Genomic DNA, 14182 nt, shown 5'->3' with positions numbered 1-14182 from the left:
CTCCATTCCTCATTCTGTCCCCTTTCCCTTTTCTTCTCCTTCTGGGACACTCATGACATATATTCATGTGCTTCATGTTGTCAATCAATTCCCTGAGCTCCTGCTCATATTTTTCCATTCTTTACCTTGTCTGTTCTTTTGTGTGTAGGATTTCAGATGTCTTGTCCTCAAGTTCATGAATCCTTTCTTCTGCCTCTTCAAATCTGCTGTTGTATGTTGCCATTGTGTTTTTCATCTCTTCCATTGTGGTTTTCATTTCCATAAGTTCTGCCAATTGTTTTTTCAAACATTTGAGTTCTTCTTTATGTTCACCCAATGTCTCCTTTATATCCTTTATCTCTTTTGTCATATCTTCCTTTGACTTGTCAATTTGATTTTTGAATTGATTTAGCATATTTGTTTGAAAATTTTTAATTAGTTGTTTCAATGCCTACATCTCACTTGAAGTGTAAGTTTGTTCCTTTGACTGGGCCATATCTTTGTTTTTCCAAGTATGATTTGTAATTTTTTGTGGTCTGAGTATCTGGTTTTCTTGATTACCCCAATCAGATTTTCCCAGACCAGATGGGCCCTGATCTCAGGAGGGTGTAATCAATATCAGGTTTCCCTGAAGATGAGACCCAAAAGGCTGTCAGACTTTCTTGTGAGGCCTCTAGACTCTGTGCTTTTTCTATCCTGCCCAGCAAGTGGTACTTGTCAACCCGCAGCTCCCCACCAGCATAAAGATATGGGGTGCCTTTAATTCTTGGTGGACCCCGTCCCACCCAGGCACCAAGGATGTCAGAAGCCAAGCTTAAGCTGTTTGTCCCTGCCCACACCTCCCCCTCCCCAGGTCCTGGGGTATGAGTTCTCTGAGGGAGGGCAGCTGCTTGAGCAGGTCCCCACCCCCTTTTTCTTAGGGAAGATAAGCCCTTTAGGGAATTATCTCCTACACTTGAGTTTTTCTTTTGACTCTACCTTAACTCCACCCTTGCCTGGGTCAGTGCTGGTAATTGAAAATACCTGAGACTTTCTCTAATGAGCTTCTTAGAATGAGAGGGAAAAAAAAGGAAAAAAAAAAGAAGTCCCCTTTTCAAAGCCAGTCTCCAGGCCCATAGTTTTGCCAGACAAGAGCTTGAGTTGGTAACCAGTTCTATTTGCCCCTTTTCTTGGGACACAGCCATTTCCAGTATTCTGAGCTCAGCCAACTCCAAAAGCCACTGTTTTTATTTATTTATGTATTTTTTCCCATCAGCCTCACCCTCTCTCTGCTGGGAGAAACCTCCAGGTTCCTTTCCTGCTTGCACCAGGTTTATCTGTGCTTGTAGCTTGTATTCAGTAATCCAAATTTGTTAATTAAAATTGCATTTGGAGCTTGGTTGAGCTACATTCCCTTGCTCCCAGCATGGACTGCTTCTTTTTCCCACAAGTAGGGTTCTGATTCACCTGTCATACTGGTGGGGGAGGGGTGCCATCTCCACAGTCTGGGGATCTTTACTTATGGTTCTATGCTGCGATCTCAGCCATTCTGCCCATTCCAGACTGGTGTATGATGTTGTCTGCTCACAGATGTCCCTCTAGCATTTGTTCCAGATTATTTACCAGTTGTTACTGTCTATTTGCTAGTTGTTCTAGGGGACTAACTAAATTCCACACCTCCCTTGCTACCATCTTGCCCCGTATCTGATTCTTTGAACTTCATATAAATGATATCATACTATATGTAATCTTTAGTGTCTTGCTGCTTTAACCTAAAGTTATTTTTTTCATCTAAATATACCCTATAGTTCATGCATTTTTTCACTCAAAAATTGTATGTTAGGATTTATATCCAACAGTGCCCTATGAAAGACATTTGTGGACTTGTCTCTAGAAGCACATGTGAGAGTTTCTCAAGTGTCTCCAGAGTTTATGCTAAGGTATTTATGTTCTAAAAGTTAAATTGATATGTCAAGGGATTTGAGCTTCATGAACTTTATTTGAAAATGCAAAACTCTTAACTAATATACATTCATATCAGCATTGTATGTGTTCACATTGCTCCATATCCTAAGACTAGCTGTCTTCAGTGCTTTAAATTTTTACCAGTGTGGGTGGGGATGTAAAATGCTACCTTATAATAGTTTTAATGTGCATTCACTTCCTAATGAAGTTGAATACATTTTCATGTGGTGTGTTAAGGTTCTCCAGGGAAACAGAATCAATGAGCGATATCTATGAATATGAGATTTATAAAAGTGTCTCACGCAACTGTGCGTATGCATGAGTCCAAATTCCGTAGGGCAGGCAGCAAACTGGCAACTCCAATGAAGATGTTAGATGAACTCCTCAGGAAACAAACCGGCAACTTTGATGAACGTGTTTGATGAACTCCTCAGGAAACGAACTGGCAACTTCAATGAACTCCTCAGGAAATGCTTCGCTGATCAGCTAAAGAAGTGAAGGTCCTTTAACTGTCTCACTTAAAAGTCTTCAACTGATTGACTGGATTAAATCCAGCTAACTGCATTCTCTCATTGTGGAACAATGCCCTTCGTGAACGTTGTCAGTCACAGCTGCAGCCAATTGACTGATGATTTAATAAACCAGCCTGTTGGTTTATTAACCAGCCACAAACATCCTTGCAGCAATGGTTAGGACAGTGCTTGCTTGACCAGACAGCTGGGTACCATCACCTGGCCAAGTTGACACATGAACCTAATCATCACATATGGATTTATTTATTTATTTATTTATTTAATTTATTTCTGTTCTGTGAAATGCCTGTTCATATCTTTTGTTCATTTTTCTATTTAGCTATTTGTATTTTTAAGGATAATTACACTTTGCCATCTTTACTAGAAATATTTTCTCCAGTTTTTTTGTTAGCTTTAAATGTTTATAATTGTCTTTATTGAACATATATTTAAAACATGTTGAACATAGATTTATTGAACATAGATTTAAACATATCATTCTTTTCCTAGATTTTTATTTTTTAAATAAAATGGATTAAAGTGTTAAACACTTAACACTTTAATCCATCTGGAATTAATTTTATTGTGAAGCAGTGACTTTGTCTCTCCTTTATCCACTGATTTGTGATATCATCATTATTATACACTATTATTTTCACGTTTACTTGGGTCTGTTTGTAGGGCATAAGCTTTCTTCTGTTAATAACAATTAATTTATGAGCTAATTATACACTGTGCTCTTTATTATCTTTACAGTACATTTTACTGTTTGGTAAGGCAAATTCCTTTGATTATTCCTTCTTTTCAAACTTTCTTGGATCATCTCAGAGTGGGCGTTTCTCATTTGTCTAATCAAATATTCCACTCTTTCCCAGAGTGTTGTAATTACAAATTTTCATGGATTCAGGAGCAAATGTTGAGTGCTTCAGGATCTGAGTTTGGGATAGTAATTAATATTGTACCATAGAGGTATTAGAGTGTAGGACTTGATAAAATCTTTGATAGGAACTTTCTATAGTCATAATTCAGTCACTTTTAGCCAAGGTGTTTTTAAACTTGTAGAGCCCGTTGAAATTCTCTATCTCCCTGGCAGACAATAAAGAAAGCAGTCTTTCATGGACTATGTCATTATGCCAGCTGAAAAAGTAAACCACCTTGACTACTATATCAGTGGATCTGTTTGAGGCAAAATAATACTGTGATGTATGAATCAATAATGGGTGTCCTCAGTGTCTTCTTCACAGCAGGGCAATTAGAAAAAGGCCATTCTTTTGCTTGGGCCTTGGTTTTCGAGCTTGAAAAAGGTCAAGTATAGTTGTGAAACAAAAGTTGGGCTGGATGAATGTGTTATCCATCAGTCAGGGCTAGTTTTTTCTAACTCTGTCGACCAGACTTGGGTAGGGAGAGAGGGGTTTTGGAGGTGGTTGTGATGGGGGAAAGGTTAGTGAGGCTGTGGAATAACCACCCCGCAGCCTCCATCCCAGCAAATGCCAAAGGCCATGCCACAAGGGAGAGCTCTATTCTTTCTTCCCAGAGTTAAGGAAATCAAATCCCAAAGGGAAAAAATGGAACACTATGTCCATCTGAGTATTTATTTATAATCAAAAATTTACTACGAAACAGAGTGTTCTGGCCTCCATCTGAGTGGATCCAGCTCTGCAAAGGGGTCCTACCAGTTGGCCTACTCTTGGTCCTCTTATCCCCACATAAAACCAGGAGCATCTGAGAAGGAAGTTGTCCTGATCACCCCCAATCAGACACCTTTGGTGAAATACACAATTACGTAAAATTGTAAGCATACTCATCCAGAACAAGTCACTCATACTTCTTATACCTCCATTTCTCATATATAAAATGAGGAGGAATACATCCATCTTCTCACATGCCAGAAATGCTATTTGATAAACAAACAATGCTTGCAAAAGTGCATTTGATAAAATGATGCTAAACGAATTTAAGAAAATCCTACTTTGTATATCTACACTTTTTTTTTTTTGCGTGTCCTTTTAAATCACTGGGAAGCAAGACTGAACAATAAAGGGGAAGGGTAGGGCTCAGCACAACACTGAACATGGGTGACTGTAAAATAGCACTCTGATGATATCACACAAATAATGCTATGCAAAGGGTTGAGTCATAAAATACCATCCACTGACTAATGACCATTAACTTCTTTCTCCACATGACCCAGGACACTCTAGAAAGCAGTTTGCATGGCCATTTCTTGATATATTTGTCAAATGAAATGACCCACAGTAGAGAAACTGTTAGCAGCTGAAAGAAAACAAAGAGGAAACTTAGCTACAGGTTGCAAACTAGTGGCCTCATAACAAAATTGGACTTGCAGACGTATTTTGTTGAACTCTCAAATTCTGGTCTGTACTGTACTGAAAGAAGATTAGAATCGTATCCACTATTTAAAAAACTGTAGATTTCACATGAAAACAAATTGACTGGAGCTAAGTAGCTGTTTCCCCCTTTAGTCAGAAATGTTCATTTTTTCACTTTGCCATAGTCCACAACACTCTCTATTGCCCTCTTCTGTTTCTCATTTAATTGTTTGCATGGTCATTTGCGTTTACAACGCTTGACTTAGATATTGCCAAGGATGGAGGAGCCACTGGTTTCCTGTGTGGCCTAGATTACAAATCCTAAAAGGAATCCTTAGGTCTTGAAGAAAGTCAGTGGTTAAGAAAGCTGGTTCTGAGATAAAATGGTTTTCTTTTAATAAAGACAGTCTCCAGAGTCTTCATGTTAGAACAACAGTCTTTTCTTTGTTTTGAAATGTATTTGAGTTGAATGAACTTTCACAGAAATAACAATTATTTATAAAATTATAATTATTAATTATAAAATTATTAAGTTACTAAAACTCTCTATGGAAAGAAAGAATCCACTTTTTTATGGAAACAGCAGCAATTCCTAACTGCCTAGTGAACTCTGCAAAAGCAGCAGAATACAACTTGTGGTGGCAATTAGAATATCACATCTTAGAATGATGGAAAATTTCAAGGGATTTACTTGATATTACTACCACCTACAAATTTGGGATAGAGTGCAAGGCAAAAATACATGTGCATTTTAAAAAGAGTTAATGGTATCTGCAGGATGCTAGTCTTAAAGCATATTTCCTGGCCCTAAGTAAAACAGACTACACAGTGAATAGGGGACACTGGGTCAAGGCAGGGTAATGTGTCAGGAGACAGGACTTAAAAGTGTTTGCCTTGTTTTTCTCTAGCCACTGCTGGCAGTTAGCCATCGTTTAGGGGCTTCAGACGATTTCCACTGGCATTTGCCTGGTCCTTCCTGATATCGTTGAGTTTTGAATTCTTCAGTAGAAGTCACTTCCTTAGCCCTACAGCCAGCTGGTAAGCTTGATTCATCTTAACTAGTTGACTGCTAATAAGCATCAATCCATTAACATCCTCTGACTTTGTAACCCTGGCCCAAATGCTACAGGACACAAATGTAAATGCTACAATTGTCTCTTCCCCAAGTGCAAAAGCCGACACCTACCCCCTAAAAAAAAAATTCCATGGAAGATCAAGTTGATTTAAGTATTTTATTTATAAATGTACATTGGCTATAAAAGCTGTTGCATTTTAGACAACTTTTTATTTTTGTTTTACTATTTCTCAGAGGCATTTTAGAATAAATATTGTAAATGAAGGTTAGTGTAATTATAGAGAACATTGGCCCACCCAGAACAGTAACATCTTTTGGATGGACTCACATATGAGGTGGATCCTTTCAGTTTGTTAAACCTTAAGCTGCATATAGATAACTATAATATATATTGCATTTAATAACACTACATAGAAAGAATGAGGCAATGGCATGAACGTTTGCTAGTGAAAAACAAGTCACCCATGTTTTCTTAAGAAGGGACTAGGATTTGGAGTATGAGAAAAAAAATCAGATATACTTCCTCAGGAACAATAAATCACTCACTTGCCTCATCTTTTTTTTAAACAAACACATTTACATTATAGCTCAACAGAGCAGAGCATTTTTTTTCCTGGGATCTCAAAGATTATTTGAAAAGAAATAGATCATACTCATTATGCTGCACGGGAAAAAACAAGATGTAGTCTGCCTAAGCTGCCATGTAATAGACTCCAAATGAAATAGAAATCAAATATAAATAGAAACAGTTGGCAATTAGAATTTAGAAAATGTTGGAGATTATTCTGTGCTGGTGACTAGTGTTCATTATGGGAAAGCACATTTTGCAGTTGGAGAATGGGGCTTTATTTTTCTTGACTCAATTCTAGCTTCAATACATGTACAATGAGTCTCACTAAGAAATATGTATAAATGGGTTTGTGAAACTAGAAGAGAATGTGCAATTTTCATATGTTCCTTACATAACGGATGGAGTTCCACATGTAAAAAGTATTCTATAAAAACCAGTTATGAATGATCATATCGTACATGTTTTGTGCATTATTTGTGGTAAAGTACTCTGTTAATATCATGCAAAGTGTAAACATCCACATTATCAAAATGTTTAATAAAACATGCAGATGGCTAATCAAAATATTGGACTTAATCTGTACATTTGCAAAACTTTTTTTTCCTTTTTAAAAATTTTCTTCTTTTTTTCATTTTCTTTTTTGCTTTTTTTTTCCCCTGTAAAACAGCAAACACCTCCACAAGAAGTGTAGGGGATTTGGAAATAACTTCATCTCTCTTCAATGTACTGCATCCATAATTCATCACAGATTATGTGCAACGCATTTTTCTAAGGCACAATTTTTAATGAAATGATGTGTAAATTTCAATCTAACAACAGCTCGCCCAAATGACAATATGGAAAAAAATACCTCCAGTGGCTGAGGAAATGTCTGCTCACATATGGAACCCACATGCAAAGAACTCACTAGCATGTAAATAAATAATTGCTAGCCATACTCAATAAGACACAGAAAAAAAAAATTACTGCTTCCATATTAGAAAACCATCAACTTGACCTCCTTTAATGACTACATTAACCTATTAGGAGTGTCTCCAAAAGCTACATTCACAAAATGTAATTGTCACTTGTTTGCCATCATTTTAAGGCAGAATAAATAGTTCCTCTTTTTCCAGTCTTAAAGAAAACTGCCTGAATCTAGAACATGGTGCTTTTTTAGTAAGGTGACTCCTTACTTGGCCAGCTGCAACTCATCACACACGGCAGAAAACAAATGAGCTCTCGACAAGAGTTCCTCTCTAAACTTCTCTGCGGGCAAGGTCCAGAATTCCTGCTAGTGAAGAGAGGTCGGTGTTGTGGAAGAAGGAAGCAGAGAGTGTATCTACCAGAGCAGGCACAATCTGAGCTGTCGGTTTCTTGCTGATCACACACCAGTGGCTTATGACATCATGATGTCATTTGGGAATCTAAGTGGATGGACTTAAAGCTTTTCCTTAGACACCTGTACTTCAGGCCCTCAAGGAGAACTTGCAGGCAAGGGTGAGGAGTTGTCACTCCTGATGATGGACTTATTTCGATGACATCTTCCTTCTGCCTCATATTAAATCTCTTATTGAGGACTCCTACCCTAGATCCTGAAAAGAAGTAAGAGATGCAGACCTCACGGTGATCCCTGACCCACTATTCTTTTGAAGATTAAACTTCCTCACAGATTTTGGTAATAACTTTGGAAGTGATAATTGAAATATTTCCCTCTGTTTTTTTCCTCCCCTCAGGCGATGTCCTAGAGTGTAAGTCTAGCAGATATTACAAGGGTTCCCTTTATTTGATGAAACAGCCTATGTTAATGACATTACTTCCAAGGTACACAAAATCTACTACTAACGGTGCAATAATTTATTGGTATAACTTCTACCCTCAAAAGGTAAGTAACACAAAAGTTTTGGGATTACAATATATATTATCAGACTAGTGTCTTTGCATTAAAAACAAGTTATAGCTCAGAGACAGAGCTCGGTGGGGGGTTTAGTTTCTGAAATGCATTAATCTTATGCTATCTTAGAAGACCACACGTCTCAAATTGGCATGTCTTGCACTTTCTGCAGCTCAATTCTGTAAACATAAAGTGTTTAATTCCTAAAATATTAAAACAAAACAGGTTTATTGCATCATTCATCGCATTAATTCTCAAAGAAGAGAATAACACATTTTAAACCATAAGCCAGTTTGACCATGCTAAGAAACCTTTTGAACTATCTGGGATCTTAATTCAATTTTCTCCTTTATATACTGTGCAAATGAAAAAAAGAAAGAAAGAAGAAAGAAAAAAAAAAAAAAGAAAGAAAAACACACAGTGCTACAAAAGAACAAATACCACCTTTTAGAACAGCCTTTCTGAAGTTAGATGAATGCTAGAAGCCCCCAACTTGACTTTTGTTAAGTGATTGCTAGGGGACACCCTCAATAAAGAAACGGTGAGTAATCTGGAAGCTTGAAAACCACATCACAATGTTGTAGGCTGGCCAGCACCTGTGATACAAAAAATAGAGCAACATTTGTTTAAACTAGTCAACATGTCTTCCTTCAGATTTTTAAAAACTTAAACCAAACGCTCTTCCCCCCAGGGGGGGAAAACTTGTCCTGCTACTCAAAGTGTGGCCGAAGGACAAGCTGTATTGGCATCACTTGGGAGCTTGGTTGACATGCAGACTCTTAAGCCCCATCCCAGAGTTCCCTGATGTTTTCCATCACAAGGTGATTCCATGCCCCGTACATTGATTAGAAATGCTCTGGGTTTTACCCGAAACCAAATGAACTCCATCAAGTTTTCTACCTTTTCTTCTTGGGCAAATAAGCAAGAAAATAATCTCTTTTTCTCCCAGGTTCTTCAGGCTTTGGTTTCTCTAAGCATAAATGCATTGTTAACTGGAGGAATGTGTCACATGATCTAGAGATAGGGCTGCTAGAGTTAGCAAATAAAAATACAGGACACCCAGTAAAATTTGAATTTCAGTTCAATGAATAATTTTTTAGTGTACGGTATGTTCCATGCAATATTAGGGGCATCCTTGCTTTACTCCGGAGCATGAAATATTGAGAGATACTTATGCTACAATATTACTGATTGCTTACCTGAGATTCAAATTTAATTGGGAAAAAAAATTAACTGGGAGTTCTATATTTTTTTCTGGCAACGCTAGAAAGGATCGTTTGGGTTCCATATTTCCTGCTGAAACCTTCACAGTGTTTGTCTTTCACTTTAGGCATTAGAGTTGTGATGAGGCAATCGCAACATTGGAAAAGACCCCAGGGAGTTTGTGTTAAATGCATTTCATGAGAGTGAGTGATGGAACAGAACACCATGTACAAAGGAAGTCATCCAACACCCAAGCACAAATGGCAGAAGTTAAACATGTGACGGCTTGATTTGTGACAGGTAATTTGTTTTGCACATCCATTCCCATTTACATATGAACTTAAAAACTGTTTACATTGCTTTTAGGAATTGGATTTTAATATGCTGTTATGCTATTTTTCCCTCCCAGAGAAAAATTTCATTTAAATGTGACCAGTTACTTGGAGAACAGGGGATTATATATTCAGGTTTTATTATTCCACAAAATGAAATTTTTTTTTTCACTTAGAAAGGCTATGATGTAAACCGCCCCTTATATTCATCCATTTCCCCTTTTCTCAACTCAAATCAAAATAAATTGGAAAAAAAAAGAAAAAGGAATGAACAATTTTTAGTCATTTTTCCCATTGTGACTCTTATTACATCCAGGGTATATTCAGCCAATTCAAATGTATTTATATTTGTCTAGCCAAATTATAAATTATAACCCCCCTCTACCTATTTACTCCCAAGGTATATTTATCTGTTACAACACTGAGAAAGAAATGACTGGTATTCTCACTCTTCCTCTCATTATATTTAACCTAAAATGATACTAACATTTTTCTGGAAAAATAAACACAGGAGAAGAATTAGAAAAAATTTGGAAAAAATAATTGAAAAAGGGGGAGGGGGCATTATTGCCTAGTATTAAAATATGTTATGAAGCTACAATAATTAAAACAGTTTGATACTGGCAAATAAATAGGTTAATAAAACATAATGAAATATCCATACTAGGCCTAAATTTATATGGGAACTCGTTTATGATAAAGTGGCATTTCAAGATAGTGAGGAAAAGAGGGCTTATTCATTACGTGATATACCATTGGCTAACTGGAAAATAAAATAAAGCTGAATATTTACCTAATTTCTTACCCCAAAATACATTCCTAATGATCCCATATTTACAGGTGAAAAAGAAAACAAAAAAGAATTCTAGAAGAAATCTCAGCTAAATTTATTTGTCTTTGAGTGGCAAAAGTTTTTCTAAATAGGATATAAGACCCAGAATCAAAAAAGGAAAAAAAAAAAATGATGTATCTAACTAACTAAAATGAAAATCTTTTATATGAAATAAAATCACAAAGTGGAAAGAATATGCAGCAAATATGTCAAAAGGTGAATTTCTTTAATTTACAAAGAACTCACACACATCAGGTGCCAATAGAAAAATGGGCAAAGGATAGAGAAGCTCTCTATAGAAAAAAGAAATGCAAATGGTGAACAGACATATGAAAAGATGTTCAAACTCACTTATAATTAAAGAAATACAGATCAAAGCAATGAGATTTTTTCCACCCAGAAGTTTGGAAATTTTTAAAGATCAGTGATATCCAGAGCTGACATAGTTGTGGAGGAAGAAAGCCTTCTCCTATACTTTGGGAGGAGGTATAACTTTTCTGATAGATAAGTAGGCAAGATGTCTGAAAATTTAAAAACCAGATGCCCTTTAACTCAGTGGTCTTACTCCTCAGAATCTACCCTATGGAGATGCTTTCAGATGTTCATCAGGATACATATGCCATGATGTTTGTTGGAGCATTTTCTTATAATATTAAAAAACTGGAAACAGCCAAAGCATTGAACCATAAAGAATTAGTTAAAGTATGGTAAGTACACTCAATAGCATTGTGTGCAGCCATTAAAAAGCCATTGAAAAGAACTGAGAGAAAGAATGGGCTACATGGAAAAATTGCCAAGATATTAAGTTAAAAATAACAACCAAAACTAAGGACGGAACACCATGAATTTAAGATCATCCCTGTGAAATAAAAGCCAACACATATGTATTTAGATGTACCACATACAAATATATGTGTGTATGTGTCTGTGCATTTCTGTGAATACACAAATACATTCTGTCCCTCTCCCCCAAGAAATTATTAGAAAATGATTACAATGATTAACTTTGGAGAGTGTCACTTTTCATTTGGTATCTTTCCAAACTAATTAAATTTTTGTCACCTTATGCCATTTGTAACTTTTATTTACTTATTCTTTTGAATTTCTGTAGAAGTTATCTAGACAGAAATAGTGCGCCTTTTTGCTTTCTTTTTTGTATTTCTTAGTATTCTAAAAAATTCCTAGTAAAATATCACATTAAAAACCTAAAATAAACTAAGAAAAAAATATAAACAGAGTCTATCCCCAAATTAGTTTTAAATTTTTCATCTTATGAGACTGTTAGGAATACCATGGCTCTATTTTAGATTTTGAATTAAAAACTATTAACAGAGATGCCCTTTATATTTGTTGACTTAAAAGAAAAATTCCTGGCCTACATCAGAAAAGCTAATTTCCAGAAGAAATCACAATGAATCATCCAACTTCTCACTTAGAAAAAAATCTGGATGAGAGCAGGTCACTGTCACCCAGAGGCGGGTTGAGTTTTGCACTCTGTTGGCATCCTTGGAGCAAGTACGGAAGACATTCAGATCTACAGCATTTTTTCAATCTGGCTCAATGTCCTGCAACCTAATAGTGCCCTCTTCTGGTTCCACAATTCACATTCAGCTGATTCACTGAAGCTGAAAAAAAGCTTCACTTGGACAAAATGATAGGAAAAAAATCACTTTGAAATCTGAGAGAAAAGGGTTTTAAGTGTTCTTCTCAGTGTATAAAATCAAAACCAACCAAACAAATAAAAGAAACAAACAAACCCCAGTTGTGGTTTAAATAGTCTAGATTTCTGGCAGCAGAAAGTTGGAACTGTTTTGACCTCAAGTCAAATGTTTATCATAAATCAAAACCACCTGAGTCTCATTTAATTTTTAATTCTCCTCATCTTATTAAAATAGGCACACATCTTTCCGAATTTTTAAAAACAATAGCTATAAAATAACAATTTTAACTTTTACTCTTAAAGTCTTCAGTCTTGTAGTATAGAGTCATGTAAAAAGACTGAAAAATGTTATTTCCCTTACTTTGAGAAGTAATAAAATATTTTTAAATTTCAGCTTCCATTTCTTCATTTTATTTTTAAAATATATTTTAAGAAAGGGTTCTGACTGAAGACTTCATATAAAAAGGTCTGCTGTTGTTTCTATGTTATCCACCAGAAGTATTAAAATTATGATGGAGGCAGAAGGTTTTGGAGGCAAGCCACTGGCTATTTTCAGATTTTCTAAAAAGCAGCTGGGCAGCAGCACCCCCTGGTGTACCCAAAACTAAAATGAACCTTCTTTGTTAGGAGAACCAGACATAAGGTGGCAATGCAGGCTGCTCAAGAGACCTCAAAGGCAGACAATATTTGTTTAGCTCTTATTGTGTACTAAGGCATTGGAGTGGTCATAGAGAAGGAGACTTCACCATTTTGTCTCTCAAGGTATTTTCAGTTTAGTTGAGAACAAAACCATATATTATGTAATTAGACCCCCAAAAGTAGGGCTTGTGGATATTGAAGAGTTGGTGCTTGATTTGACAAACAGTGTAGACCACTCTTTACACTTAAAGCATCCCCAAATAACACTTGTCTTCTTCAGATATGCCTCAACAAATGAATAGTGTTATATCTTCCTTCCCCCTCACCAAATCACTGTGGTGAGCTCTGGCAGTGTCTCAAACTTGGTCTACAGCCTTTACCTGCTGGTGTGTTAATGCACTTACAGATGAAAAGAACTTGTGCACACCGTAGCAGTAACTTCCAGTAAAAAAACATGTGCTAAATAAGGGGTCATTGCATTATCATTTCTTTACCTAGATGCTGATAAACATTTCCCACTGGATAGGACTGCCAACTGATGGAGAGAAATATCTGAATTCTCAAGTCGGGTCCTATGAAAGGCATATGATTACATGTACTCATCTCAAGATTTACTCCCCATACTTACTTCTGGATCGCAAATAGCAATCATTACAGTTTAGAAGACCATTTCGAATCCTAACATCCGTCCCACTCACTGAATCACCAAGCTGTCCTTTACAAATGCCACACTAGAGGGGAAAAAGGATGGAAGTTATAAGATGCATGAGGAACTATTTCATTATAATGCTTAGTTAGTGTTTACACGAATATAAAAATAATCACTTCTACCATCTCCACATTTGTTGAGTATCTACTATATGCTAGATGCTGCACCAAGAGTTGACTTACAACAACAATATACTTTCAGCATTGTATCTTAAATCCTTGCATTTTACAGAAGAGGACACTGGTTCAGGGGGGTTAGCTGACTTCTGCAAGATCATGAAGCTGGTAAGTGGTGTGAGGTTGGGCTGACTCTATACTCTTAATTCCTATAATATACTGTTTCTCAATCAAGATGGAAGAATATTTTTAAACAGACTAAACATTTGTGGTTTTAAATAAACACATGGCCGACAGATTATCAATGAAAACTTGTCTATGAATAACCTTTTAGATGCTTTCCAGCATTGTTAAGTTCTATCAGATCAGATATTCCATTTTATATAGGCAGTGATACTCAGAGTAAC

General features: G+C 36.3%; 1 protein-coding gene across 19 annotated transcripts in view; it reads right to left on the bottom strand.

Moving 5' to 3' along the window:
* Positions 1-5983: 5983 nt before the first annotated feature.
* LIMCH1 (LIM and calponin homology domains 1) overlaps positions 5984-14182 on the bottom strand; it is a 354085-nt gene continuing 345886 nt past the window's right edge. For all 19 annotated transcript variants that reach the window (XM_037829692.1, XM_037829674.1, XM_037829678.1 and 16 more), the window contains 2 exons: positions 13579-13681; positions 5984-8880 (listed from right to left, as the gene is read on the bottom strand). In XM_037829692.1, the coding sequence (XP_037685620.1) occupies positions 8855-8880; positions 13579-13681 (129 nt within the window). In that variant the 3' untranslated portion in view covers positions 5984-8854. The remainder of the gene's footprint in view (positions 8881-13578; positions 13682-14182) is intronic.

This window comes from Choloepus didactylus, chromosome 3 (assembly GCF_015220235.1).
Source record: "Choloepus didactylus isolate mChoDid1 chromosome 3, mChoDid1.pri, whole genome shotgun sequence".
Lineage (NCBI taxonomy): Eukaryota > Metazoa > Chordata > Mammalia > Pilosa > Megalonychidae > Choloepus > Choloepus didactylus.
This window is presented reverse-complemented; position numbering and strand designations above follow the sequence as displayed.